General features: G+C 52.5%; 10 protein-coding genes across 10 annotated transcripts; 4 read left to right on the top strand and 6 right to left on the bottom strand.

Moving 5' to 3' along the window:
• Positions 1 to 498: 498 nt before the first annotated feature.
• BO94DRAFT_508733 (putative serine-threonine protein kinase) lies at positions 499 to 1,710 on the top strand (the record flags this gene model as incomplete). Its single annotated transcript, XM_025609676.1, has 3 exons — positions 499 to 629; positions 684 to 1,015; positions 1,076 to 1,710. The coding sequence occupies 3 exons, from the start codon at positions 499 to 501 to the stop codon at positions 1,708 to 1,710; spliced, it is 1,098 nt and encodes a 365-aa protein (XP_025472201.1).
• Positions 1,711 to 2,419: 709 nt separating this feature from the next.
• Positions 2,420 to 3,860, bottom strand: BO94DRAFT_456854 (putative dipeptidase; the record flags this gene model as incomplete). Its single annotated transcript, XM_025607721.1, has 3 exons — positions 2,420 to 3,330; positions 3,380 to 3,592; positions 3,638 to 3,860. The coding sequence occupies 3 exons, from the start codon at positions 3,858 to 3,860 to the stop codon at positions 2,420 to 2,422; spliced, it is 1,347 nt and encodes a 448-aa protein (XP_025472200.1).
• Positions 3,861 to 4,463: 603 nt separating this feature from the next.
• On the top strand, positions 4,464 to 7,357 carry BO94DRAFT_227079 (flavodoxin and radical SAM domain protein). The gene is made up of 2 exons (XM_025606270.1): positions 4,464 to 4,607; positions 4,661 to 7,357. Exons 1-2 carry the CDS (start codon positions 4,583 to 4,585, stop codon positions 6,958 to 6,960), a joined length of 2,325 nt encoding a protein of 774 aa, XP_025472199.1. The 5' UTR covers positions 4,464 to 4,582; the 3' UTR covers positions 6,961 to 7,357.
• Positions 7,358 to 7,480: 123 nt separating this feature from the next.
• BO94DRAFT_508726 (MFS general substrate transporter) lies at positions 7,481 to 9,271 on the bottom strand (the record flags this gene model as incomplete). Its single annotated transcript, XM_025609675.1, has 3 exons — positions 7,481 to 7,996; positions 8,047 to 9,021; positions 9,069 to 9,271. The coding sequence occupies 3 exons, from the start codon at positions 9,269 to 9,271 to the stop codon at positions 7,600 to 7,602; spliced, it is 1,575 nt and encodes a 524-aa protein (XP_025472198.1). The 3' UTR covers positions 7,481 to 7,599.
• A 2,341-nt stretch (positions 9,272 to 11,612) lies between these two features.
• Positions 11,613 to 13,593, top strand: BO94DRAFT_531341 (putative integral membrane protein). The gene is made up of 5 exons (XM_025610880.1): positions 11,613 to 12,259; positions 12,305 to 12,409; positions 12,463 to 12,860; positions 12,914 to 12,978; positions 13,030 to 13,593. Exons 1-5 carry the CDS (start codon positions 12,110 to 12,112, stop codon positions 13,530 to 13,532), a joined length of 1,221 nt encoding a protein of 406 aa, XP_025472197.1. The 5' UTR covers positions 11,613 to 12,109; the 3' UTR covers positions 13,533 to 13,593.
• A 1,621-nt stretch (positions 13,594 to 15,214) lies between these two features.
• BO94DRAFT_531340 (lactonase family protein) lies at positions 15,215 to 16,607 on the bottom strand. Its single transcript, XM_025610879.1, has 4 exons — positions 16,333 to 16,607; positions 16,178 to 16,286; positions 15,661 to 16,134; positions 15,215 to 15,606 (listed from the first exon to the last, which is right to left on the bottom strand). Exons 1-4 carry the CDS (start codon positions 16,600 to 16,602, stop codon positions 15,251 to 15,253), a joined length of 1,209 nt encoding a protein of 402 aa, XP_025472196.1. The 5' UTR covers positions 16,603 to 16,607; the 3' UTR covers positions 15,215 to 15,250.
• Positions 16,608 to 17,516: 909 nt separating this feature from the next.
• On the bottom strand, positions 17,517 to 18,945 carry egl2 (putative endoglucanase; the record flags this gene model as incomplete). Its single annotated transcript, XM_025615429.1, has 6 exons — positions 17,517 to 17,792; positions 17,846 to 18,258; positions 18,312 to 18,409; positions 18,475 to 18,539; positions 18,589 to 18,800; positions 18,855 to 18,945. 6 exons carry the CDS (start codon positions 18,943 to 18,945, stop codon positions 17,517 to 17,519), a joined length of 1,155 nt encoding a protein of 384 aa, XP_025472195.1.
• Positions 18,946 to 19,440: 495 nt separating this feature from the next.
• On the bottom strand, positions 19,441 to 21,125 carry cbhB (putative 1,4-beta-D-glucan-cellobiohydrolyase). The gene has a single exon (XM_025610878.1). The coding sequence runs from the start codon at positions 21,060 to 21,062 to the stop codon at positions 19,464 to 19,466; it is 1,599 nt and encodes a 532-aa protein (XP_025472194.1). The 5' UTR covers positions 21,063 to 21,125; the 3' UTR covers positions 19,441 to 19,463.
• A 458-nt stretch (positions 21,126 to 21,583) lies between these two features.
• BO94DRAFT_484283 (formyltetrahydrofolate deformylase) lies at positions 21,584 to 22,663 on the top strand. Its single transcript, XM_025608952.1, has one exon. The coding sequence runs from the start codon at positions 21,671 to 21,673 to the stop codon at positions 22,520 to 22,522; it is 852 nt and encodes a 283-aa protein (XP_025472193.1). The 5' UTR covers positions 21,584 to 21,670; the 3' UTR covers positions 22,523 to 22,663.
• On the bottom strand, positions 22,561 to 24,128 carry BO94DRAFT_226981 (ammonium transporter). Its single transcript, XM_025606269.1, has 3 exons — positions 23,629 to 24,128; positions 22,753 to 23,584; positions 22,561 to 22,697 (listed from the first exon to the last, which is right to left on the bottom strand). Exons 1-3 carry the CDS (start codon positions 24,034 to 24,036, stop codon positions 22,600 to 22,602), a joined length of 1,338 nt encoding a protein of 445 aa, XP_025472192.1. The 5' UTR covers positions 24,037 to 24,128; the 3' UTR covers positions 22,561 to 22,599.
• Positions 24,129 to 24,310: the final 182 nt, after the last annotated feature.

The following is a 24,310-nucleotide window of genomic DNA, read 5'->3' as shown; positions in this document are numbered from 1 at the left end:
CCGATAGAATGATGTACTATCGCCTGACTATGATTGTAAGTCATAATCTATAACTACAAAATAGGAATCAAGCAGAGTTGCGCCCCATGAACCCCGACAATCTACGCGGTAAGCTCTAAAAGGTTCCATCTACCACCACTTTTTTTCTGACTGCGTTTGGCCCTCAAAACGGTATATCTATGTAGATATCCGAAAGATCATATGCTGTTGCCATACCTGTGCCGGAAGCGGCCTTATATCATATTCCCTCACAGCAGGCCGATAAGGACCGGGGAACGAATCGAGTAACCAGTCAGAGTTCGCATATAACCGCGTGGCTCGGGCTTTCCCGGCCCAGAACTTCAAACTGTTGCCTCTCTCGCAGTCTCTCAACTTCCTGGCCGCTACTAAGCGCGATACTTCTCAGGAGCGGCAAATCCCGAATCACACTGTCCAGATAACCCGCTGCTCTATACTCTGACAGGTTGCTGTTGCCTTTGACGTCTACACATCAGAATCATGCTTCATGAAGAGCAGAACGGTGCCGACCCCGTTTGTGTCGGTCAAATCATGCATGATAGGTATGAACTTATAAAGAACCTGGGATCTGGGTGTTATTCGACTGTCTGGTTAGTGAGGGATCAAAGTATGTTATGACAAGATCGGATGCTAGGAATCGAAAAATTGCTTACTCTTGCCTATAGAGAATCTTCCTACAAGGCAATCAAGATACTGAGTCCCGAATGTTACGATGGCAAACATGACCTTTTCGAGCTGGAGATCATGAAGCACCTCAGTAAAGCAAACCCAAGCCATCCAGGCTATCAGCACATTCCCATTATCCTGGATGATTTTGTCTACGAGAGCCACCAGGGACACCATGTATGTCTCGTTATGGAGCTGATGGCAGATAATATGAAGGGATTCGCCTTTTTCTTCGAAGGAGTCAAGATCCCCAATAACATCATGAAGAAAATCACGAAGCAGCTACTTTTGGCTTTAGAGTATGCGCATGACTCGGGGGTTATTCATACAGGTAGGCAAACCTGTCATATACGTAACCACTATTACTATGCTAATTCACACATCCATTTAGATATCAAACAAGATAACATCATGGTAAAGATCAGAGACCCCTTAATGGTCGATCGCTACCTGAAAGATTCCCAGTCAATAAAGAATATCTCCCTGGGAGAGTACAACTTCGACCACCCGTCTGAATTCCCAGAGATCAGCATCGCGCTTTGCGACTGGGGATTTGCAAGCTGGGAAGAAAGACATCTCACTCCATTAATCCAGCCCCTGCTACTTCGTGCCCCGGAAGTCATCATCCAGGCCCCATGGGGCAAAGAAGTTGATATTTGGAACTTGGGCGCCCTACTTCCGGAGCTTTTAGACGCTGTCCGAATGTTCAATGGCAGAGCTGATGTCACCGGCGGGACTTACTACACCAAGCATCATATTGAAGAGATTGATGCCCTATTTGGTCCCTTTCCCCTTGAGATGCTCAAAGCCGGGGACCAAGATATCGTGCAGAAATTATTCGATGAGAATTCACAGATCCGTGATCCTATTGAACGCCCTCCTGCGAAGCTGGAAAGATGGATAGAGTGTTTGGATGGGGTTGAAAAGGAGAATTTTCTTTCTATGCTTCGGGCTATGTTGACGATTGATCCCATTAGGAGGCCGACTGCACGGGCGCTACAAGACGCACTTTGGCTTAAGACTTGATAGCATTCAATCCTGGATAGGTATAGAGTTAGATACTGAATGTGATTCCAGCGGACAAAATAGAGTTGGTATGGTCTGCTCACGTTTCATGTGTTTCTTTTGACCTACGATTTTTGTATTGTTCTTCCTCTGTTTTCTGGGATAATCTAGATACTAAGAAACCATCTTAATATGAAAGTTTATTTACTAGCTGACCAACTGCTCATCTGCCTTTTTGCGCAATTTCGGTGCCCATATGTCATGAATAGGTAACCTCCGGGATATCGCCCCGAGGTCGGTCGTGGAGCTTGGACCAACATAATCATAACCGTCAAAGGCAAGTCTGCGACCAGGAATGGGTTGTAAGTAAGAGGTGGTGGAGTTCTCATGTGCCTTCTCAGGTGGTTTGAAGCAAACAGCGCAAAGCAATACATGCAAACAGTCTTGCAGCCACGGATCCTCTCATCCCCTCATCCCCACTGACATACAGATCGCCAGATTGCAGTCATGATGACAGGTCTTTCATGGCCTTGGTCCTAGAAAAGTGATAGGCGTGCCATGCGGTCCGAAACCGGATGATGATATTCTTTGCTGACTAGAAAAAGGTATGACCGCTATTTCTGCAGCTGCTGATGTACAGACTGCCCACGCTGGTAGGTTGCCTAAGATTAAAGCCACGGAATAATGCATATTATGGACAAGGATCGGGCGAAGGCACGTGCAAAAGCCATTACAGCTCATCTTCAACTGGAAGTGCCCCCGCAGCCTGCATCTGTCGCGCAACCTGGTCAACTTCCTTCCACACCCGCAGTAGGTTTCCTCCAGCAACCTTGGCCGCGTCCTCGTCACTGACTCCTCGTCTCAAAAGCTCGACAATCAAATCCGGATATTTAGATACATCCTCGAGACCGCGCGGAACAGTGGGAATACCGTCGAAATCGCTCCCCAGTCCGACATGATCGAATCCGATAAGGTTCCCAATATGCATGATGTGTTCAACCACATGCTCGAGAGTAGCATGCTCAGGGTCAAACTCGGGCAAGCCGTTCGGGTTGTCAGAAACAGTGCATGAGACAAAGTCGGGGGAAAAGTTGACCATCACAATAGAGTTCCGTGCCTTGACCAGACTCAAAACATCATCTGGCACATTGCGGGGATGAGGGCAGATGGCGTACGCGGAGCTGTGGCTGAACATCACCGGCGCGCGACTGCCGGCCCAGTCATCCTTGCCGGCTCCTAGGACGTCCCGCATCGTATTGACGCTGACGTGGGACAAGTCGACAATCATACCAAGACGGTTCATCTCGAATACAAGATCCTTACCCGCCTCGCTCACACCGTGCCAGAGAGGATCTGCTTTCTTGACACCACCGGGGATCTCGACAAGCGCCGCATCAGCATAGCGATTGTGGCAGTTGTGGGTGAGAGTGGCGTATGATACGCCGCGATCATAGAAGCTTCGCAAATGGGCCAAAGAATTTCCGATGGAATGAAGGCCTTCCATTCCCAGTGGCGAGATGATCTTTCCCTCTTTGAAGGCCTGGAGGGCCGTCGTGCCATTGGGTGGCGCAGAAAAAACATCGGGATAGGCCTGTTGCAGGCGCAACATGACATCTACCTGTTCGGTAGTCTGACGGACACCTACCATACAGGGTTAGTAACGCACAACCAACAGACATCACAGTCTTACTTGTGGCATAGGTTGCATCGGACAAATCGCTCCAGTTTTTGGGACACTCCACAAAGACACTCCAGAAAGTACCGCCCACTTTGCCCTCAGCGAGTCGAGGCAGATCAACATGGCCCAGCAGACCCCCCTCAGTGAAGGGAATTCTGAACTCATCGCTGTAGATGTGGTTCTGGAAAACTTCGCGGATAAAGATCGGTAGATCATCATGGCCGTCTGTGACCGGTTAGTCCGGACTAGGTACGTCTGGAGCTACTCTACCTATCAATGGCGTCTCCGACAGGATCTTGTCCACTCTTTCGTCCAGAGTGAGTGGGCCGCGGCATCGGCGAGCAGAGGTCAAAGCAACCAAGAAACACGCAAGAAGAAGACTCAAAAGCACACGTCCCATGTTACGCGCCATAGCAGACCGAGATTTCTGGTCTGTACCCGACGTGTTTGTCAGGTACACGCGCGATGACTCCAAATCGAGCTTCGAACCCATTATGCGAAGGGTTGTGTAACCCGCGCTTTCAGCTTCCGTGAAATGTTGCGATAGAACGGAGTGGACACGTTGGATGCCGTCCGGGTAGGTGCCTGCCTGTTTATCTAGCAGAGTAGGACGTCCGCCGGCGGACAGTTGGATTACCGAGCAGTTGCAGGATCAGGATTCCCGTCTTGATAAGCGGTCGGACTAATATTGAACAAATGTCACACAATCCCACAGACGGTCCGGAAGAGCGGTATGCTCGACCATGGTGACACTAGCAATGGCTTCCCGACAGACAACAAACAAACAGCTACTGCATATGAGCATCCTGATCCCAAATACTTCATCACGGCGCCGCCGTTGACCATTACAAATGCGGGCCTTCGATAGGCCCGAGTTGCCTTCCCGATATGGCAACACAGTGCGGGAGCCAATCACAGCCCTCGCCGCAAGGCCAGAAAAATTCTCGGAAAATCCCAAGCCTGGGTCCCTCCGCATTCACCTCGGATGCCTTTTCGTCCTTTTCAAGAGACGGATCTGGCTACTCATCTTGTTCGGTCTCATCTTCTCTCGCCAAGATCCGATCAGTCGGTTCTTGCGATGCGTCCCCAGGGTTCTATTAACCCCTTTTAATTACCAAGTGCCCCGCCTTGATCGACCCGCTTCTTGACTACGGCCACGAGGGACAGATTCAGTCTGGTGAATCAGAGGATCAGTGATCCTGATCCAGTCTCACGATGGCCGAGACCCCTGCAGCCGAAGGTAGATCTGGGTTGTACCTGCGACCGTTCCTTTACTAATTGCCATACTGCTAGGTCTATTGGCCTTTTGGCACTCATACCGCCTGCCTCTCCTCCTCGCCCTTGCTACTGCTGTCGTCCTCCTGCGAGCTTATCGAAAGGTTCAGCCCAAGTCGAAGATCGCCAGTGCATCCTCCATCCCGTCCTCGCCTCGCAGCCATTCCCCCGAAAAAAGCGAAAAGATCATTCATAATGAGAAGGAGATCGGAAAGGAATCCAACGCCCAGGTCGTTGAAGAGTCTGTCGCTGAGAAGGAGTCTGCGAAGCCTGGTCCAAAGCGTGTTACAGGAAAGAAGCCTGCAAAGGTTGCCGGCCGACGCAGAGGATCCGATCAAGAACCCGCCGCCTCTTTCATTCAGCCTATTATCTTCTTCGCTTCGTTGACTGGAAACACCGAGAGGTATGCAAAGGTTTTGCTGGAGGATTTGCGCGCCGCTGCTGCCGACCGGGCAGATCCTGAGAATCGCGAACGAGCCCTTCTCCCCCCTCAGATTCATGACCTGTCTTACGTCGACTTTGACGACTACTTTATCACCGCACCGAAACCCCCCACGACCTCGCCGGGAACGCGCTACGTTTATTGTATGCTGGTCCCAACTTACAACATTGACACCGTCTTGAACACCTTCCTTGGTCACCTCGATGAAACCCACAATGACTTCCGGATCGACACCGCGCCTCTGGCTGGTCTCGCTGGTTATTCCGTCTTTGGATTCGGAGATAAGGAAGGATGGCCTACCGAAGAGGAAGGGTTCTGCTCGCAGGCTAAAGAACTCGACCGCTGGATGGCCAAACTCACAGGCAAGAAGAGAGCCTACCCGCTCGGGTTTGCTGATGTTAAGAGTGATCCGGAATCCGCCCTGAAGGAGTGGTCTAGTGGTCTGAAGGACATTCTCGGTGACATTGTCGACAGCGGTGGCTTGGGTGAAGGTGTTCCCGGTAGCGGTGATGCGCTCGAGAGTGACGAGGAGGACCTGGATGATGAATCGGACTCCAAGGCAAACAAGAAACGGAACAAGGGTCAATCTGTGGTCGACTTGGAGGATATCAAGTTCAGCTCCGAGACTGGATCTAGCGCCCCTGTCCCGGTGGACTTTACCACGGGAGGACAACAACCTGCGCCCGCAACTGAGAAGGAAATGGTTCCCAAGACCTCGCCTACCTACGCCGCCCTCACGAAGCAAGGATATACAATTGTTGGTTCGCACTCTGGTGTCAAGATCTGTCGCTGGACCAAGTCCGCCCTGCGCGGTCGAGGCTCATGCTACAAGTATTCGTTCTATGGTATTCGCTCTCACCTTTGCATGGAGGCTACTCCTTCGCTTTCCTGCAGCAACAAGTGTATCTTCTGCTGGCGACATGGCACCAACCCGGTCGGCACCACCTGGCGCTGGAAGGTGGATGATCCGGAGCTCATCTTCAACGGAGTCAAGGAGGGCCATTACAAAAAGATCAAAATGATGCGTGGTGTTCCTGGTGTGCGTGCGGAGCGGTTTGCCGAAGCCATGCGTATCCGTCACTGCGCTCTCAGCTTGGTCGGCGAGCCAATCTTCTACCCCCATATCAACCGGTTTTTGGACATGCTGCACAGCGAGCATATCTCCAGTTTCCTTGTCTGCAATGCCCAACATCCCGACCAACTCGAAACCCTGCACCGTGTGACCCAACTCTATGTCTCCATCGACGCGAGCAACCGCGAAAGTCTGCGTAAGATCGATCGGCCCCTCCACCGCGACTTCTGGGAGCGCTTCCAGCGCTGTCTCGATATTCTGCGGGAGAAGCGTCATGTCCAGCGGACGGTCTTCCGTCTCACGCTGGTCAAGGGATTTAATGTCGATGACGAGGTGATTGGATATGCAAACCTGGTTGAGAAGGCCTTGCCGTGCTTTGTTGAAATCAAGGGCGTGACCTATTGCGGTACGAGCACCAGTGCAGGAGCTGGACTGACAATGCAGAATGTTCCTTTCTATGAGGAGGTTCAGCAATTTGTTACATCCCTCAACAAGGAGTTGGAGCGCCGTGGACTGAAGTATGGCATCGCCGCCGAACATGCCCACAGTTGCTGTGCACTCATCGCATCGGAGCGTTTCCACGTCAATGGCAAATGGCATTCTCGGATTGATTACGATCGATTCTTCCAGCTTTTGGAGAAGGAGAAGGCCGACGGCACCTCGTTCACTCCGGAGGATTACATGAAAGAAACCGAGGAATGGGCGATGTGGGGCAACGGAGGCTTCGACCCGAACGACGAGCGTGTCTATAAGAAGGGCAGCAAGAAGAAGGCCATTCAGGCTGCGGCAGAAGCTCAGGGATGATTGACCCACGGCATGCCTCCTATGGGCTGTAACAAGCCGATTGATAAGGATCCACCTGGTCTTTAAATATAGCTTAAACACCGTTCCAGCGAGCCTACAGGTCTGCAATCCATTGATAGGGTTGCTTCACAGACGATCGCTCCGCTGTCAGCACTGGCATCATCATAAAGAATGGACGGAACTCAGGCTTCCAGCAGCAGCTTCGTTGCAAGCAACTTCGATTACTGACAGAACGACGCTCGGATTGTCATGACACCTGCATGCTTGCATGATCTCATATGACAAGGCTAGTAGATTTCACTTATGACTTCTTGTACCTAGTTCAGATTACTAAATGACATACTATGAACTCTCATGTTGCTCGTTGGCCATGTGAACTTCTTAGCTCGTACAGCGGTGACTATGTCGTTGTTGCTATGGCTGGCCTTTTGCATTCTGTCCGTATTATACGTTGCTCATTTTTCAGGTCTGGTTGATAACTGAGGAGACTCTCACAAATGGCATAGCCTTATAATTGATTCAGACTGAGAAAAGGTTTGATTATGAAAACGATGTTACTTGTCAGGTATGCTCGCGCAACTTCAGCCTAGCCAGGGTATTCAGTTATAAGCTGCGAAGCTGGCCGCACACGTTGATTGATCATGGAGACTGCTCAGAAGAGAGCTGATCTCCACTGGTTCGAGACCACTTTCTGAACTGCCGCGCAGGTAAAGCTGCTTCGAACATATCATCAATCTCGCTGGGCGTCCGATCTTTCATCTCAGGCACAAAGAACCATGTCCCCGCCATTGCGATGATACAGAGTGCTGCGAACATAAAGGCTGTCTTTCCACGCAACGCCCCCTCGTCGGGATTGAAAATATACGGCAAGGTGAGGTTGAACACAGCACTGGATAGCCCAGTGACGAACCAGCCCAACCCCTGCGTCTTGGCACGTAATCGCAGCGACGATGTTTCTCCACCGACAGCATAGGATGCTGGCCATGCACCAATACCGCAGACTGTGATTATGAAGACTAGTGTGACGCCCGTGTACCTGGACAATAATCAGCTCAGTTGGTACTTCGATCAGGTTGGGACACCTACCAGGCGCTAACAGTCCCCGGGAAGCAGCCAGCAATCCCCATCCCCATCCACGCGAAGGCTGAGATCACCAGACTCGCGATGATGAGAGGCACACGGCCAAACATGGTCAGCGTCTGCATACTGAGTATATTGGCCACCAGCCCTAGTCCTAGGCCAACCTGCAGGAACACAAAGCTTCTACGGTGCTCCATGCCGACTATTTGTAAGAAATAGCTGCTCTTGGATAAAAGCGGCAGACCGAAAAACGAGGAAATGAGATTTGCAAACATGACGATCAATGTCCGACGACGGTCGACGTCTCTGAAACAGTCACGGTACCCCGTTGCATTGCTGGTAGCGTCTTGGTTTTCCTTTTCAATGAACGAGCGCAGTTGCTCGAAATTCTTTTCCGATTCGACGTCGCTAGAGTCCAGCCGTCGCTGCGATTTGCGAGCAGCGTTCATGCGGTTTTTCCGAATAAGGTACGTCGGGCTCTCAGGAAGAATCACTGCAACTAGCAGAGGCAATGCGGAAAACGGCCACTGTGAGATGAAGCAATTCCTATATCCCCTACTCCCCTCAATATCTAAAGACGTATAAACCACTATGCTTCCTACCAGCTGCCCCAGGAGGATGAATATTGGGAAAAAGGCAAGAATCGGGCCTCTCAACACGGCAGGCAAAACTTCCGACATATACGTTTGTGTCGTACATGAGATTATATGGATGGCGAGGCCTTGGACCAGCTTCGCGGTTAGGAAGACTGCTCTGCGTGCGTCAATGTCATTCGGGAGATTCGAAACGTACGCGACTGCGACTGCAGCTGCTGATAATAAGCCCGCAAAGGCTAAGCAGAAGCGACGCCCGACACGATCCTGCATGAAGCCCGCAGTTAAAGCCCCAAAGAGACCCCCCAGAGGACTAGCTACATCCCATAGACCGAGCCATAGAGAAGGGATGATAAGTTTCCCGTTTAGTCGACGACCGAAATCGCGTCTCGCCAGGTCAGATAGAAGCACCGGAACGCGCTCGAGAATGCTTACTGGAACTCTGGCATGGCGGACACATTTCCCACAATGACCAAGTCATATCCGAAGAGCAGGATACCGGACGCCAGAGCTAAACAATATCCCAAGATCTTCGGAGATTGTTTGATAGCTGTCAACGGCGACTGGGGAGCCGTTTCCTGGGGTGGTGAAGACACATGTTCCCTGAGGGAGACTTTACTCTCTCCAGAGAGGGCCATCCTGACTGTGTATAGCGTGCCCGACATCATAGGGTGCTTGCAAGACCTTCCGCATAAGTATCAGAGCCGCGGTATGACTATACTCCGCATATTTACCGATGAGTGCCATGTGAAGCTTACACAAGGTCGTACAATGAAGCTGGGGAGGTTGCGATTCTGTCGTGTTCAATGGTTGCGACGTCAATCTGAGTAACCAGGAGCTTTCGTTTCGTTGGGACGATAAGGGCATGTAACACGCCTCTGTCAAGTTACAGATATGACTTGGATGGTCTGGTTGTCAACTGCCACCCCGCTTGGACACATGAGCTGGGCAGGCTGCAAGGAGTGTCATAAATCCACACTCCGACCGTTTCTCAACCTACACTCGAGAGCTCCAAGCTCCAAGCAATACTGTCCGGGCTGACTGATCCAATGTGCTTCTAACGTTATATTGCTTCAGAGTGCGTCCATGTGAACAACGCGACCGTCGGATCAAGCAGAGCGATCTCAGAAATGCTTCTTGCAGTCGCAGCTGTCACATGGATATGACATTTGCCAAACGAGCCGTGAAGCCATGGGTGCATCTATTTGACATGAGCAGTCACTGCCTACTGAAAATACTAATGCTGCGGGGACTCCTGCATTGCAAAGACATTGTTCTAGACTATATGACCCCTAGCAGGGATGCTGACAGGGATCAATGTCGGGTTGGTTGGCAGTCGTGCAACGAAGCTAGTCTCTAAAGCAGAAAAAGCAACTACACGCTAGACGATCAGGAATCTTCTAGGAGAAAGCATCTGCACGTGCCGAGATGAGACGGGCGAATTGTGACGAAGATCGAAAAAGCAATTTCGCAGGCGAATTTCAGGGGTCTTTCCATGGCAGCGTTGTTCTCAGTAAGCGGCACAGCGCTGGGATTCCTGGAAACGATTTCCGATCGACAGCGATTGTGGGACCCGTCAGGGTAGCCGACCGTCAGAGGCTGTGGGCTCGCCAAAGTAGTAGACTGGAGTGCTTGAAGGTTCAGACAGAACATGAAGGCAATCGGATCAGTCTCTGCTCGTGATGTTGGGATTGATTTCGGGCCATCGCCACGTGCTGCAGACACGCTCGGACTTCTTGCGACCATGTGGCAAGATGGCCGTGAGGCCGAGGATTACGTTTGTCAACTTGCTGCCAGTCGATGGTGAAACGGCGACGGTCATTCCATGGGAGTGCCGGGGGTTGCTCCGGTGGGAGAGACGTCAGCCAGTGGTCCCATCGTGATAAGAGCCGTATTATTATTACGATTAACTTATGTTATCATCATCCATGGTCGGACTCACATGCCAGCAGGGACCGATCTACTGTGGCAGTTCTATAATTAACCGGGGCAAATTAAACGTCGGGACGCGGACCTCCCATGAGCAGCAGCAACAACAGCAGCAGCAGAACGATGCCGTCTGAGAGTGTAACTAGTGTGCCTCTGCCATTGCTTTAGCGCCCCCCGACTTGCCTGCAAACGGGAAAAGAAACTCTGGCGCTACCGTGTACCTGGGACCTGCACCCAAAAGGAGGGAGCAACGCAGGAGCAGTAAGATTGTTCCCCTTGGTGATCCTGCATCCTGCAGACGGAGCTCGTCTTAGTCCGTCGGGCTAAGACTGGAATGCAAAATGGAGCAATATGAGTGCTGAAAAATGTCAAATCATCAGGGCGCGCCTCGTCCCCGGATCCACCCGGAGCACTCGACGCCATTCGAGAAGCGGCCTACTGACGCACGCTAAATGACTTGATCAATGGTCAGGAATAGTCGCCTTTGCTTTTTGGCGTAGACCTCCTTATTAAATGTTCGCCATCCGTGCCTCGGGCATCTCCACTCTCCGGATGGGTTTCCGTCCCCGGCGAAGGAGAGCCGGCGAAGTTCAGTATCCTAAACAAGGAGGATCTGCTCGAGTCGCGAGGCTGTCAATCTCTGACGGGGCGGGGAGTTGCGTCGGACACTCGCAGTCGCTGGTGAATTGCTTCAATGTGTGGTTCTGGACAGAAGTCAAAGATGCAGCGTGGCCCGCGAATACGACGTGGCCTCCATCATTGACAAACCTAAACCGCGAAATGAAGTCGCAACCATGGTTCTCACCCTCACCTTTTGGGGACTCTCCTCCATGACAGATGGACGGCCCCTGTCCCAATGGAGTACAAAATCTCTGCAGCGTTCCTGACTCGCCCGTCGGCGATACTGCCCCTTCTGGAGTCTCGCCCGAGCATAGTGGAGCTTTTGTGGCTGGCACCAATCGACGCCCGCCGATGTGCTGAAACTACCGACGGATGGAGCTGCTTTCCTCCACCTTGCATCCAAAGTTGAAAGTAGTACACTCGCAGGCACCACACCCAGAAGTCGGGACTCTTAACTCATCTCATCATGGCTCTGACTCGAAGGTGTCCGCTCCCTGCCCCCCCCCTCCCCAGTGACCCAACAACGGTCTGCCAACCCTGAACCCACCGCAATTATACACCAACCCGGTGGACTCGATCTTAACGTCTGGCAGTATCGGATTGCTGGCGACTCCACGGAGCCTACGACAGTACCTAGTACAAGCGTTCTAAGCGAGTCCCGTCGCCCTGCTCAAGTTAGGTTACGTAGATCGCCTTCTCCTTTAGGAGTGCGCACAAGCCCATCACGTCTCGTGGTGGAGGACGGATGAACATCTGCGACCCGACTAGACGAGTACCGTTGCTGTCTGACGCGATTAGCTTCCTGTCGACTGCTAGGCCCGGGTTTGGTTCTGGACCTCCCCGGCATTTCGGCCCCTTCATATATTGGGTCCTCCCCACCCCGCCCAGCTGAGCTTTCTCGAATATGTCTGGTCTGCGTCAGTAGCATGGCTAAGGATGACCGCAGCCCCGAGGTCAAGGCGGTTGCGGCCGCCTTTATGGCGGTGGCATGTGTGACTGTGATTCTACGATGTTATGTGCGTGGATGGATTGTGCGGGCGTTTGGGTGGGATGACTGGGCCATGGTGGTTGCAATGGTACTTCTCCTGTCTGGTGATCGCATTGCTTGACTGACAAGATAGTTTTTCTACGCCATGTTCTCAGGTTGCATGATCGGTGGCGCGATATACGGCACTGGACGACGCTTTGAAGTGTTGACGGCGCATGAACGCGTGACTGCCATGGAGGTTGGTAACTTCGATCTCCCCCTGCATACCCATCTAACAAGGGATGACAATAGTACTGGTGGTTCTGCGAAATTGCCTACTGTTTCTCGGCCGTGGCCTGCAAGATCTCCGTCTGCATTTTCCTTATGCGCATTACTGTCCGACGAATCCACATTTGGATCCTCTGGACCGTCATGGTCATGACTGTTGTCGCGGGCATGGTCTTCATGTTCATCATGTTGCTCCAGTGCAAGCCACTCACTTACTTCTGGACGCGCAAGGCGTTCAGCCCGGACATCCACGGCCACTGCATGGATATTCAGATTGTCATCGCCATGACCTACGTGTACAGCGGGTTTGCAGCGCTGTGCGATTTCACCGTGGGTATTTTGCCCATCTTCCTGGTGCGGAAGCTGCATATGAAGCAGAAGACCAAAATGGCGGTGGTTGGTATTTTGAGTATGGCATGCATGTATGTCATCCCTTGCTTGGTGGATCCCTACCTTGAAACTGATCCCTTCACAGCGCCTCCTCTGGCACCATCATTCGTATCCCATGGGTCCATACCTTTGCGGATTGGGACTTTCTCTGTACGCTGTCCACCCACCTCCATCCCGATCCCCATCTAACCACAACCACAGACGCGACTGTCGAAATCGCCCTCTGGTCCAACATCGAAGTCGGCCTCGGCATCACCGCCGGTAGTCTCGCCACCCTCCGTCCCCTCCTTCGCCAATGGCTCGGTTCCAGCGCCGACCACAACTACGACGCATCCCCTTTCCCCGGACCCTCGGGCTCTCGACCTCTCAACCTCAACAAAAGCGGCGGTGTCGGTCGCAGCCACGATCGACCATACCCACTGGGCTCCCTCGACGACACCGGCGTCCAGGGCCGTCTCCGCCCGGATAAACTCGCCGTGACAGTCACGACGATCCAAAGCCAGGTGGACCCGGATACGCGACCGTGGCGCGGCGGCACCTCGAACAGCAGCGAGGAACGACTGACTGGATCGGCAGGAAGCGGCGGCCGCAGTCACGGCACGATCATGGAAAATGGCGATTTGGAACTGGGCTTGGGCATTCATCGGACATTCGAAGTGACGCAGACTTCCTCATCTGGGGGACGGGACGTACAGTGGGAGTGACGGAACATGTCTAACCATTCCCTATTCCCTATTCCCTGGTTCCTTTTTTTTTTTTTTTTTTTCCTCGGTGCATTAGGTAGGAGTGATTTTCCTTTGTTTGGGTAATGATGCATAGCATGAAACGATGATTCATTCATTTCAATACCGAAGCAGCGGCAGTGCAGTCGTCATCGTCATAGAAAGCTTAATTGCTGCAATCCCGATCCTGAACAACAGGTCAGATCGATCGATGAAAGATCATATTGCGCTAAACCGGACTTGGTACATGGTAAACAGATGAAGCATTATCTTTGCATATGCATGCATGAACCATCCCATCCCATCCCATCCCCTCTTCTTGGCGTTGCGCCCCCGCTTGAGTACTTTAGTTCCCATGCCTGAGATGAATCCCGGTTGGTAGGGTGTTTTTCCCGGAATTACATCCCTCCCTGCCTTCCTTCCTTCCTTCCTTCCTCTCATTTGATCTATGGTATATCACATCTAGATGACTATGGAAAGATTGATCGATTGATCTATCAATCTATGGAGAGCAAAAGACCAGGGCTATGTTCCATCATTAAGTTGGTACAATAAAAACAGATAGATAGATAGATAGATAGACAGATAATTACTACCACCATAACCACATCTTCCTATTCTATACTAGTAGCCAAGAAAACCAAGTACCATAGATGCAGGTGGATACGAGAATACGTCTAGAACAACCTACCTGCCTACCCAGATACCTAGACACCTACTTTAGTGGATCCTAAACACTCCTTCTTTCTTGGCTGAGAAAATCCATGGGGAATATCAGCTAAATAGTAGGGAAGTGACTTACCGAGGGGAGGGGTAGGGTCAATGACGAGGACATACTCCGTATACGAGGGTGAAGTGGGGATTTTAGTTTATCTATTTCACTTCTTGTTGAGTTGGGAATAGAATATGCGAGACTTGCATACTACAGTATTATTTTTACCTATGCCATATAGATAGATAGTTAGTTATCTAGTAAGCGACGTGTTATATGTATGTATCCTTTATATCTATATTCCAAGTTTTGGGGGAATGTTTCCCTGATTTTGGAATGAGGGTAAGGTGGAGGACCGGGAATTGCTTCGGGATTTGGGGGATGTGATATATCAACCATACCCCATCTATCTCTCTATCTGTCTATCAGCTATCTATTTGAGGATGATGTGTAGGTTGATGATGAAGGGTGGTTTCTTGGAAATATGTGATCTATAGTATAGCTACCTCTGGTACGAGTGGATAGTGTTAGTGTTTCAGGATAGAAACTTTACTTTGTACGATGTCGTCTGTCTATCTCGATGTAGGTGGGGATAGATAGGGGTCTGTCATAAGTTTGTTTCTATACTTAGTTTCGGTGCTGTGGGGGAGGGGATGTCGGTGGTATTCGGATGTTGATCTGATGAGATCCGATGCGAGGCGATGCAATGTGAGACGATAGAGGAATATCCTGATGAATGGTTCAGGGGAAACCATACGATACGACACTATCTATATCTAATAGTGGAATGGGGCTCGTATTCGGTCATCGACTCCAGTCTTCTCTATGTCGGCTATTTTTTCTCTATTGGGTTTTAGCTTTGAGATATGGAGATGGCGGCTGTCAAGTGGATCTGGGGATATTACTACTATCTATTCAGGATCATGTGTTTACGAAGAGATCTACAGCACTTCCTGAAAGTAGTATATTGATCTATCATACAGTCATATTAATCATACCAAATAGCATTCATTCCGAATCCCTTCTCAGGGATATCCACCCGCGCGACCCGCGCCAGAGTCTCATCCCGGAAGCGATAGATCTCCACGAACCCGAGTTGATCATCGCACAGCGCTAACCACTCATCGCTAAAGTCGCAAGGGCTGACTGCGTTCGAGTGACCGCCGCTAGTCGACGTGGGGTGGATGAACAACTGACGCTCGATGTTGCCGTTCGGACCCAGCTTGAACGCCGTGATGTAGCCGGTGATGTCGAAGGAGTTGCCGCGAGTCGTGGCGAAGAGGTACTCGCCGCTGCGGGTGGTGAAGGTCACGTCGCCGCGGTATTTGTTGCGAGGGGGGAGACCTGGTTGGTTAGATTGGGTGGTTGAGGTGTGATGGGCGGGGCCTTTTGACTTACCAACAGGTAGCAGGGGGTAGGTGATGTGGGTGAAGACCGGCTTGTGTGTCCGCTCGTCGATGACATAGACGGCTAACCGGTTGCCCGCTTCCATCAGCACGTATAGGTATTTGCCGCTGGGGTGCATTTCAACCCAGCGGGGGTGGTCGTCGGGCGACGGGGCCTCGATGCAGTCCACCAGAGTCAACTGGCCTGTTTCTGCGTCCTTGATGTGTGTCCAGATCTTGTTGGCCTGTAGGTCCGCCGAGTAGAGGTATGTTTCTGTGGGGTCGAAAACCATGCCGTGGATACCGGTGTTGGGCTCGTATTCGTAGTTCTGGATGTTCTCGAGGAGCTGGCCATCGGAACCAGCGGAGAAGACGTTGCCGTAGCCGGCGTATTTGTAGAAGGGGTTTCCGTAGACGTTGTAGGGGGGTTTGTGGGCGGCGAGGACGAAGATGGCGCGGGTGTTGGTGTCGGCGCTGGCAGCCAATTCTATACAATTAGCGTGGTGCTTTAAAGGGGCAGGGATACTCACCATGGCCAGCTACTGGGTGGGATGCTTGGTGGACAATCTCAGTCGGACTGTGAACGGCGAAGCTGTTCCACTTCTTCATGGCGGCGCCATAGATGGCTTTCTTGTCGTGCTGCGGGAGGTGAGCGACGGTATGCAAGATGGGGCGATTGGCGTACCGAAAAGGTCATCCAGGAGATGGGTTCGGCCTCGGGAATGTCGGTCTTCTTGACCAGGTCGAGGGTGAGGGCTTCATCGTCGAAAGCGACGGTGTAGATGCGGCCTGGAGGGGTCCAGGTGCCGACCATCAGATGGTGCTTCATGTTGGCGGATGGGGTGGGGGTGAAGAGGGATGCGGATGGAATGTAGGGGGTGAGAGACCGCGAGGGAGTAAAGAGCAGTGAGGAAGAAGAGAATCTGGAGGATGAATGTAAAAGTGAGCGGAACATGGTGGTGCCCGGGAGAGAGAAGAATGGCGGAGAAGAAGGCAGCCGATCGGGAAGAATGGCGGGCAGTCTGCCGACGCCTTCCCCGTCCCGGCAATGCGGGGGGCCGGCTCAGAATCCCGGCAATCCGGGGTTCCTTATACAATTGAATCATTTTGTTCCATGTCTATCTCTCGATAAACCCTTTACAGGGGGATTGTCAAATTTATCCCTCTGATCATTTGACAATAATCGACTGAATATGTATATATTACTGTCTTAGGGTAGAATCCAATTCCATTCAACCCCGCATGCTTCTCACCGATACGGAGTACATAATTGTCATATGGGTAGATATTACTGGTCCCTGCTATTTATTCTTACTCTTTGAATATAGAGGCACGTGCGTGACCCTTGCTCCACTCCAGGGTCTGCTTCACTATACAGCATAGTATCTACATAGTTTACTCTTAACGGCTGACCTCACATTTGCTCGCAATAATCAATGATATGTTATCCTTTACACCAAATACCCTACTTTAAAACTCGATAATCATTCAATTCCTCTCATTCAGCAAGAAATCCATATAACTCAAGCTATCATCCATCCTACCCCTCATACAAACAAACCCAAAAACAAACCCCTCATAAACAAGCATTTACCCCATCTCACCTCCAATAACCTTAACCACTAACCACTAGGCACAACCATAAACAAAGACCAATACATACACAGTACTCCGTACTCCGTAAACATGGATAAATTCAACCGGCAATTCCCACTGCCGGGCGGGAACGCCTTTAGCCGAGACATCGGCATCGGGCCGGAACATGCAGCCGATATCTTATCTACGATCTGGTATACTCATACTCCATAGCATACTCCATGATAGTAATCATTCTGTTAACTGAGTAAAAGATAACTAAACTAAGTAGTCCTACAAACACTGCGAATAATACTCATTCATCTTCGTGCAGGTATACCCATCCGCACAAGTCGTCGCGCCTGTCCATCCATCACCACCACATTGAGCATAGTGCGCTGCTGTTCCTGTCGCTGTCGCCGTAACCGTAGTCGTAGCAGCAGCAGTAGTCGTACTCACTTTAGTAGCCGTACTCGTCGCACTCCCAACACCACTACTAGTACCAGTAGCACCACCAGGAGTATACCCCTCCAAGACGTCCAAATAATACTCATACGCAACCCCCCCACTCTCCAACGAAAAGATATAATCCCCCCACCACGGACCAGCCGACCACCACATACCCCCAACCACACATCACTGGCCTCCTCCAAAGCACTCAACATCCCCACGACCGCATCCTCACAAACCGTATTCGCCCCGCCCGCAAACTCCCCCAACACGCCCAACTTCCCATTCTCCTTCAACCAGGTCGTGGCATCGGCGACCCGCTCCGCGCCAATCGTCGAGCTCACGCACGTCGAACTCGTCCCGGACCCATCACTGTCCAGGTACTGGTGCATCTCGTAGATGAGTTTGTTGCTGGGGTCGGTGAGGTTGCCGAGGTTGGTGTTGGTGGTGGTCCAGGTCCAGGCGCCGCTGTAGGAGTTGCCTTCGATGAAGATGTATTGGCTTGTGGCGACAGATCGGATGGAATTGATGGCGGCTTGGCTGAGGTTGAGGACGAGGGTTTGGTCCATGTCGTGGTATTCATTATCTATTCTTCTGTTACTATTCACTCCGTTAGGGTGGAGGGAGGAGGGGGAATACTGGTATCAAAAATAACCAAGTCATTATCGGTAAACTCTTTCGCAACGGTCGTCCAAAAAGCCCCAAAGTCACTAGTTGAGGTGATGATCTCGCCGTAACTAGTGATGAATTAGCCACACACCAATACCCAAATCAATCCCTAAAGAATGTGGGGAATACATACTATCTCCCAAAATTATGCGGATCAACCACCGCATACGCCCCCAAATCCGTAATCGTTTTTACCGTCTACTCCACATCAGCCACACCCCACCACCTCACGAGGGCATACACATACAGCCTTCAAATCCGCCATGTAGGTGGCATCCGCCTCACCAGTCAAATTATCCGGCACCAAACGTTCCATAAGAAACGGCACCCGGAAGATATTCATCCCTGCGTTGACGAGCGGCGTGATGTCGCTTGCAGACGGCCAGATGTAGTCTGTTCCTAAGGTGCCGGGGATATTTCCCTGCCCGAATTCGGCGCCGGAAACGTTGCTGCCGAACCCTGTTATTTTATTAGTATTTGAATGAGTGGGGGTGGTAAATGGGGGAGGGGCACATTTGAAAGAAGAGGCCCGTTTGGCCCGGGGACTAGCCCACGCCTGGGCGAGGAGGAAGGCGAGGAGGAAGGCGAGGAGGGTGAGTTTCATTGTTTCTGTATCTGTGTTGGTGTTGGTGGTGTGGACTCTGGGTCGGTGGTTGTGGGTGCTTTATATACCTAATTGGATATATTGTGTCTGATTGTTGGGATGCGGCCCTTCGGCCCGTCCTCCGTCCAGACGGTAGGTTTCCCGAAGAGAAACGGACAGACGGATTCGTCACGGATCTGCTGCAGGTGCTCTTGGGATCGGAAACGCCCGGATCGACTGGCCAAGCTTCTATGCATTGGATGCGGAGATTATCCCGTTCCTCCATGTGGCATGGCTGTCAGCGCTAGTTCAGTGGGAGAAGGTCAGAGGAGTGGGACAGTTCTTCAGGGTTGGGTGTGTGATTGGGGGAGTTAATTATGTAGGTAATTGATTCATGTTGAGTTTGGACTAGGGTAGGTAGTGTTGTCAGGTTTACTTTACATTCTAGGAAGGTTTGTAAAAGGTTGCAATCAACAAATCATATTCTCAGTAGTACGAGTAACTACATCACTCCAATCTTCCTATATTGCTCTCTGCAATTACAAACACTGCGAGTAGTACGCATTCTCATAAGTGCAGGTGTATCCACTCGCACACTGAGTGGCTCCAGTCCATCCCTGTCCGCCACACTGGGCATACGCCGACGCCACCGAGGTCGAACTTCCACTGGTGGTAGTCGAGGTGGCCTTGCTAGTAGTCGAAGTCGCCTTGGCCGTAGTTGTGGTGGAACCTGAGCTCGAGCTCGATCCAGACCCGCTCGAGTAGGTCGACCCAAGCGGTCCAACCTTGATGTTCGAGTACGTGACATACGCATTGGGGTACTCCGCCTCCACATCAGACGGAACACCAGAGTCGACGCTGCAAGTACCCCGGGCCACTCCGGGAGTGGTGGACGACTTGTTGGTCGGGTAGTTACTGTCCAGCCATAGCATGTCGGCGGCATAGTCGTCCCACAGACTCAGGACCAAAACCATGCCCTGCGCCATGGCGGCGCTCATGCCCTCGAGTCCACCGTGCGTGTCAAACACGTTGTCGTCGCCGAACAGCGTCTTCTCCGCGTCACAGAAGGAAGACGTGATGGAGTTTCCGCTCGCGCTGGAGTAGGTTGACGCGCCGTTGGCAATAACCTCGCCGTTCTGCACGTACAACCGCCGGATCTCAGTCAGCGTGCCGGACGAGGTACCGTCGTCGGTGATGAACTGCGTCACCACGGTGAAAGGGCTGTTGGTGTCAACGGTCAGACCCGGGCCGTAGAAGCTGGTGTTGCCCAGACGGTACGTGTTAAAGTCACAGCCGTCAGGATCGCAAGTGCCGCTGTAGCGGTCAGACGTGGAGCTGTAGGTCCCGCCACATTCATCACCATCGCACATGACCTGACCTGGGGTATCGCAGGGGTGCGCGGTGAACGCAGTCGAGATACTGTTCGCTTCCCAGATGTCCATTTCAGCGCAGCAGGAGCCGTGGTCGCCCACGCCAGTGTTGACGTTGTTGGTGGACGACACCCAGCCGTCGCAGTTGGCTTCGCCATCGATGAACTTCAAGTCTCGCGGACACTGCGAGTCACAGTATCCGGTACCGTATTTGGCACCGGCCTTGTTGCCCGAGTACTTGGAGGTGCCGCCGTCGGCGTCCATGGCGACAAAGTACAGAGCACCGTTGAGGCCACAAGGGAGGTTGGAGACATCCACGTCAAAGGTGAACTCCTGGTTGAGGAGCTTGAACAGCTCATAGTTGCTATCGTCGCTCATGAGGTACAGACGAGACCCGATGTTCTTGCTCGAGGACGTGGTGACAAAGTTCAGACGCAGCTCGTCGCCGCTCGTGGTCACGCCGTAGGTCGACGAGTAAGAGGCGCCCTCGAGTGCGCAGTTCTCGGCGCAGGTCTCATCATCCGGACAGATGGAAGCATCCCAGGTGTTGCCGGTGTAGCAGTTGGTGTAGCCGCTGGTCTCGTGGACCCAACGCCAATTGGCGTCAATGACGACCTCACCGTCGTTGGTGGTGCAGCCACTGCTGGTACAGGTCTGCCAGGTCAGAGACGGGTGCGTCTCGGTCTGGTAGGTGCCGACCTGCTGAGCCTGGCTGGTGGCGAGGATGGAGAGCAGCAGAGCTGCCCGGTAGACATGGAAGGAAGACATGCTGTTCTGCCCTGTTGCTGCGCTGTGCTGTTGGCCGAAGATGATGTGCTGTGTGATGAGCAGGGAAGGGCAGGACGAGGGTTTTATACCCTCATCCAAGCTGCCTTTCCCCATGCTGTCTCAACTGCTGTCCCCATCTCCTCAATGTGCTGCCTCTGCTGCCTCTGCAATTGCTCCCAATATGATACGGGTATGCGGACCGCATCCCGACCCAGCTCGTATCATTAATTAAGACGACGCCGCCCAATCTCCAGCACCATCACACCGTGCTCCAAGGGACGCCATCCTTGACCAAAGCGGCAATGGGCCGGACTGTGGCGTCTGTCAGCAGGAGAAACAGCCGTTGTGTATCCGGTAATCCGACCCGATGGCCTGATAACCACGGCATCCCACGACCATGTGACTCCCACATAAGCCCTAAGCTGAAGCCCTAATCTTATCAATCACCACCCCGCCTCGTCAGCCACGCAAACCGGCAAGGATCCTCGCCGCAACCGGCGGGGCGCGAAATCCTCCCCCGTCACCTCCCATGAATCCGACATCACATCACATCACATCACATCACATCCCCTCACCACCCCTCGCTGAAAAGTCAATCTACCACCAAAATGAGCTACATCCTCACCCTCTCCTGCCCGGACCGCCCGGGCATCGTCCACGCCGTGACCGCCTATCTCGTCCAACAAAACCTCAACATCATCGACAGCAGCCAATACGGCGACCCGACCAGCGAGCGCTTCTTCATGCGCGTGCACTTCAAAGACGAGTCCAACCCGGGCCAATCCCTCACGGAACTTCGCTCCGCCTTCGAACCCACCGCCACCTCCCTCTCCATGGACTTCCAGCTCGTGACCGCCTCCACCAAGCCCCGGGTCCTAATCATGGTCTCCAAGATCGGCCACTGCCTTAACGATCTCCTCTTCCGGGCGTCGACCGGCCAACTCGCCATCGAAATCCCCCTCATCGTGTCCAACCACCCGGATTTCGCCACCCTGGCCGCAACATACAACATCCCGTTCTTGCATCTCCCTGTGACGGCGGCCACCAAGCCCCAGCAGGAGGGACGGATTCTGGAGCTCATTCGCGAACATAACATTGATCTTGTGGTGTTGGCGCGGTACATGCAGGTGTTGTCGCCTACGTTGTGTGAGGCGATGAGCGGGAAGATTATCAATATTCATCATAGCTTCTTGCCCAGTTTTAAGGGCGCGAAGCCGTATCATCAGGCGTTTGATCGGGGTGTCAAGATTGTGGGTGCTACGGCGCATTTTGTCACGAGTGATTTGGATGAGGGTCCGATTATTGAGCAGAATGTGGTGAGGGTGAATCATGCGATGAGTCCGAAGGAGTTGACTCATGCGGGTTCGAATGTTGAGAGTAATGTGTTGGCTACGGCGGTGAAGTATTTTGCTGAGAGGAGGGTGTTGCTTAATGGCCATAAGACTGTCGTTTTTAACTAGATGGTACATATAGGGTGGAAATGGACTGACTGAGCGAGAGTAAGATATTGATGGGGTGGAATGATATCATATGCATGCTACAAGCGGATTCCTTCAAATGGGTGGTAGTCTTCTTCTCCTGCCCATTGGGCTTCGTGTAGGGATTCGTTCATTTGTGATTTGTCCATTCCGGCGATTATGTCCCTGGATATGTTAGTTGAGGTTGGAAGGTGAGGTGGGGACATACTCATCGGTTGCCAACACCTCGAAACCAGGCACACAGTCGATCAAGGCATAGAGAATGTAGCTTCCGCCAAAGCTCCATACGAACCCGATTAGCGCTTCGACGATTTGTATTCCCAGTTGTCGCCAGTTCCCGTCGAAGAAACACCCGCCCGCGATATCCGTCACCCCGTCGTAGGCTGCGACCGAGCGTTGCGCGAATAATCCCGTCACGATTGTACCCAGGAACCCGCCCAGACAGTGCGTAGCAAAGGTGTCTCCGTTGTCGACCCAGCGGTAGAGCTTTGCCCGCTTCGTGAACTTGATCTTCAGAGCTTGGTATCCGCAGACAGCGCCGAGAATGCCAAAGCCCATGGCTGTGCTCATGTCGATGAAGCCCGCGCTGGGTGTGATGAGGACGAGGCCGGCGATCGCACCGAGGAATGTGCTGTCGAGACTCCATTTTCCGGTCTCCCAGTAGGTGAGACTAGCCCAGGTAAGGGCGCCGGATGAGGCGCAGAGGTTCGTCACGCAGGCGGCCATGACGCTTTTGAAGTTCAGAGCGAGAGTTGTTCCGGCGTCGAAGGCAAGCCATGCGTTCCAAATGATTATCAGTGCGAGCAGCTGGCAGAGAGTGTTATGGGGTCGGTGGAGGGTCAGGTGCTGCGGGGTGCGAATCTGGGAGCGACGCGATCGGAATTGAGGGTAGGAGAGGTAGACGCTCATAGCGGTAGCAGTGGCGCCGCTGCAGATGTGCACCGGAGTACCACCGGCGAAGTCAAGGGCACCCAGGTTAGCGAGGAAGCCGTTATCCGACCAGACCATGTGGGCGAGGGGGGCGTAGATGAAGGTGCACCATAGCTATGAAAATTAGTGGTTATCGAGGCAAGGTAGGTATGGCTTACAAATATGAACGGAATCAGTGGGAGGAGTCTGCCTCGCTCGCAGGCTCCTCCGATCGCAATGGCGCACACGGTCGCGCAGAAGATGAGCTGAAACTCCGAGAAGAGGATCTCGGGGATTGTGCCGACCGGGTCAGCGAGAACCCCGATGTGAAAGACCTTGCTGAATCCCCCGAAGAATCCGTTGCCTTCGCCGTAGGCGAGCGAGTACCCGAGCATCCACCATTGGATCGAGCAGACGGCGACGGCCAGCAGCCCGGGATAGAACGAAGCGATGCTGTTGGAGCGAGTCGAGTAGCCTGAGTAGGCGAGACCGACGGCGGGGATGATGAGCCAGCAGAAGACGGAACACACGAGGATGAAGAGGGTGTCCGTTTTGGAGCAAGACTCCCATGCTGCTTGGATAGACATGTTGTGTGTTGCTGAGATGAATGCATGGTCGGGGGTGTCTTATATGGAGTCCATTGCTTCAGCTGACCGATGGGACGAATCACACCTGCATGGCTTATCTGCTGTAGTAATGGTTGTTATTGGTGGATGTACTATCAGGACGATCGAGCTCAGCTCCTGCAAGGCGATACTCAGATAGGTGCAGCTTATGCAGCGGGTCTGCCGATATATGCAGGCTGACGCTGTTCAGTAGTAGCGCAGCCATTGGAGGGCTGATCGGTCCTGAGATTGCTGT

The sequence above is a fragment of the Aspergillus sclerotioniger genome (genome assembly GCF_003184525.1).
Source record: "Aspergillus sclerotioniger CBS 115572 chromosome Unknown BO94scaffold_3, whole genome shotgun sequence".
In the NCBI taxonomy this organism is placed as follows: domain Eukaryota; kingdom Fungi; phylum Ascomycota; class Eurotiomycetes; order Eurotiales; family Aspergillaceae; genus Aspergillus; species Aspergillus sclerotioniger.
The sequence above is the reverse complement of the archived record's forward strand: the minus strand, read 5'-3'. Positions and strand labels throughout refer to the sequence as shown.